The sequence below is a fragment of the Molothrus ater genome, chromosome 9, assembly GCF_012460135.2.
Source record: "Molothrus ater isolate BHLD 08-10-18 breed brown headed cowbird chromosome 9, BPBGC_Mater_1.1, whole genome shotgun sequence".
NCBI classification, from domain to species: Eukaryota; Metazoa; Chordata; class Aves; order Passeriformes; family Icteridae; genus Molothrus; species Molothrus ater.
Window position 1 is genome coordinate 21368424 of NC_050486.2, and position 3208 is coordinate 21371631.

The window sequence follows — 3208 nt, forward strand, 5'->3', positions numbered from 1 at the left end:
ACAAAGGACAGAGTTAGCTCTTGCTTATGCTGGTGGAGCCTTGGAGCTGCCTCAACTTCTCCTTGATGCTGCCAAATGCATCCCCACTCCTTTCTGCACTTGGACCCAACCCAGCTGCTCTCCTGACTCTGCTGAGCTGCAGAAGGCAGGAGCTATGACCCAGGTGGTGGAAGGGTTGCCTGGGCCCTTGCACTGACATCTCGTGTGATGGGATATGAGCTGGGCATGAAGCCAGGAAAGAGCTCTGTGAGCTTGCTTTGAAGGTGATCTGTGTAATCAATCTGCCTGGGAGCAGCTTGTGCTGTGGGAAGCAGCCTGGGCTGCTCCAACAGCTTTGGGCAGTTGCCTGTTCCAGGGAAATCCAGCCTTTTGTTGTGTTTGCTGCCGCTTGGGTCTTTTTGCAAGCCATAGTACTGGGAACTGCAGCGTGGGTGTGAGCCGAGGCTGGAGTGAGCACCCAGATCTTGCTCCCTGCGCACACCCTGGCCCAAGACTCCAGGTATGACACACAGCTGGACAAAACCTCTTTATTTCAGCTGCTCTCTCCCTACAGCTCTACAAAACTGGGTGGACAGAGAGGCATGTGCTACTCGAAGTAGACCCCGTAGACTGTGGCCACGGCAAAGAGGGAGGCGTTGGAGAAGGTGGCAGAGGCAAAGCTGTCGGTCTCAGGGTCCCACAGTCCCCGGCTGGCCACCAAGAGGCTCTGCTGGCCCTGCTGGCCCAGCACCACGTGGCAGACCAGCTTGTAGCGGGGTGGCACCACCTCCTTGGCCTGGTTCTGCAGCAGCTCAGTCAGGCTCTGGGCTAGTGGGGCACTGCCCTGGGCACTGTACACAGTGGTCCCCAAGGCACAGGCCAGGGTCCCTTCCAGCACCTGCTGCACCCGCTTCGCATCGAACTTGCAGCCTTTGTCTGGCCCAATCCTGTAAGTGTTTTCAAGGCGGGTCTTGAGGATGGGTTGGGAAATTGGGAGCCCAGAGAAGCTGACACGTCTGTGGAGCATCCAGGGGCCAATGGAGGGCCGCCTGCTCCCCGGAACGATGCCGAAGGAGCTGCGGCGGCTGAGGATGGAGTTGCGGCGGGAGAGCAGGGGCGGAGCTTTGCTGTCCTCAGGGCTCCGGGCTGGGGCGGTGGGCTGGGACCCACGGCGTGTACTGCGGAGTGCAGGGGCCTCAGTGCTGGCTGCAGCCAGCACCTGGGCTAGCAGGGCTATCTCTGGGATGGGCTGCTCAGCCATAGGGGGTGGCCTGCAAAGGAGATGTACCTGGGTGTTAGGTGAGGCAGGTGTCCTGTAGCCTCTCCATTCCCCTGCCTCTTTGCCTCATTCCTCCCTGCCCTCTGCAAATCCTGTGCCTTCTGGCATGCGAGTCTCCATGAGACAAGATGCAGAGGGGCTGGGAGATCCATGGCAGCTGTCTTCCCTTCTCCAGTGCCTCTGTGCCCATCAGACTCAGCCAGCTGGGGCTGATCCAGTGCAGTAATGTATGGTCCACACAGCCCTCTGCTCTCCCATCTCCAGCCCTTCCCCCAGCACAGGTGAGCGACTCTTTCCCCAGTGTTCGGTCTGCATCCCCCACTTACCCTAAGTTCTATTCCTGTCCTTCCGGAGTAAACCCAGGGGACTTGTCTCTGGTGGATGTCACTGCCCAGGACCAATCTTTATCTTGCAAGTTGCTGTGAGCAGAGCCAAACCTGCTGGGCTCCTGGAACAAACCTGTTGTGCTCCTGGAAGGTGAAGTGTTGCTACGTGACACTGTAGGTCTCCAGGGCTGTTCTGGGGCATGGCTTCTGTAACTCCTTGTTTCCTGGTCCCTGGACAGCCCTGTTCCCCTTCACTCCTTCCCTCTGCATTTTTTGCTGTGTCAGCACAGGGATGTGCCCTCCAATGCCTGCACTCCAGGCATGTGCCCTCCAATCTCAGCTCCCTGCCAGCCCTGAAACATGCAGGCTGGTGTTGGATGTGCAAGAGAAGAGCAGGGGGTGGAGAGTAGCCACTGTGATCACTACTTTGTGCCCTATGGGCTGCACTGGGGCTAGGCCCTCCAACAGCTTGACTTTACTCAGACATTTGCATCTTTAGGCTACTTATGCCCCACTGCACCAAGGGACAGTGTGCGTGGGTTTGCACCCACTGAATCATATACATAGTGGGTTGTGTTGGAAAGGACCTTAGAGATCATCTAGTTCCAAATCATCTGCAATGGGCAGGGATGCCACCCCTAGACCAGACTGCTCAGAGCCCTCTCCAACCCAGCCTTGAACACTTCCAGGGACTGGATGGAGCACAGCCCTGGTGTGTGCCAGGGACCCTGCTGCTGTAATGCCTGGGGGGTGAGCAGGTCCCTGGGGGCTCCTGACCCTGGCTGGCGTTTCTCTCTGCCAGTGGAGCCCAGCCCAGCTGGTACGACACGGCTGTTCCATCAATGTGCCTTTGTCTGGCCTGGCTGCCGAGCTATTTGAAGAAAGTGGAGACGGCACTTGTGTTTCTATCTCCAGTCAGAGGTATTTATAGCCTGCCTCTGCCTAGTGCTGCCAAGCACACTGCCAGCTGGACCCCTTCCCTTGGGGTGCCGCCTCAGCTTCGAGCCCCATTCCTGCCTTCCCTTGCACCACCCACTGACAAGCAAGGGTGGATCCCTCCATGGGTAATCCCCTCCTTGAGCTGCTTGAGGCCAGCCAGGGTTGGAGAATGGCACAGCACTTGGTTTGGGCTTAGGTGAGAGGTTGCTCTAGGGGGTTGATCTAGTGGGTGGCATCCCTGCCCACGGCAGGGGGGTTGGAACTAAATGGTGCCTTCCCACCCAAGTCTTTCTACAAGGCTGGTGGTGCTTTTTTCTGCCTGAAAGCACCTGTACCCTAAGCAGACATGAGAGCTGCAGGGCTCTGGCCTGGGGCATCGCAGGATTGAAGGCTTCCCCCATTTCAGAGGACAAACCTCCATGCTGGGCCCTAGTCTGCTCCAGTGCTGCTGCTGGGGACTCAGCCATGCCCAGCAGCTTTCCATGGGCGCTGTGCAGGTGGAGGTGAGGGTGATCTCCATGCATGTGCTGCCTTTTCCAAAATCCCAGCTGCCAGCCTCTCTTCACCCCCGTCTCTCTGCTCCGCAGCAAAGCCGCCAGCAGCTCGGGCCACATCGTCCCCGTGCCAGGCGTGCCAGAGCCAAGCCCCGAATCACGGCAAGGAATTCCACTCGCTGCAAGAGGCG

At 58.5% G+C, this 3208-nt stretch overlaps 1 protein-coding gene across 1 annotated transcript; it reads right to left on the reverse strand.

The window, feature by feature from the left end:
• Positions 1–513: 513 nt before the first annotated feature.
• Positions 514–1240, reverse strand: DYNLT4 (dynein light chain Tctex-type 4). The gene has a single exon (XM_036388347.1). It carries the CDS (start codon positions 1238–1240, stop codon positions 587–589), a length of 654 nt encoding a protein of 217 aa, XP_036244240.1. The 3' UTR covers positions 514–586.
• Between the last annotated feature and the right edge of the window lie 1968 nt (positions 1241–3208).

Bases quoted from the DNA above. Each gene is read 5' to 3' on its own strand.
- DYNLT4 (XM_036388347.1), bottom strand. From the start codon at position 1,240: ATGGCTGAGCAGCCCATCCCAGAGATAGCCCTGCTAGCCCAGGTGCTG.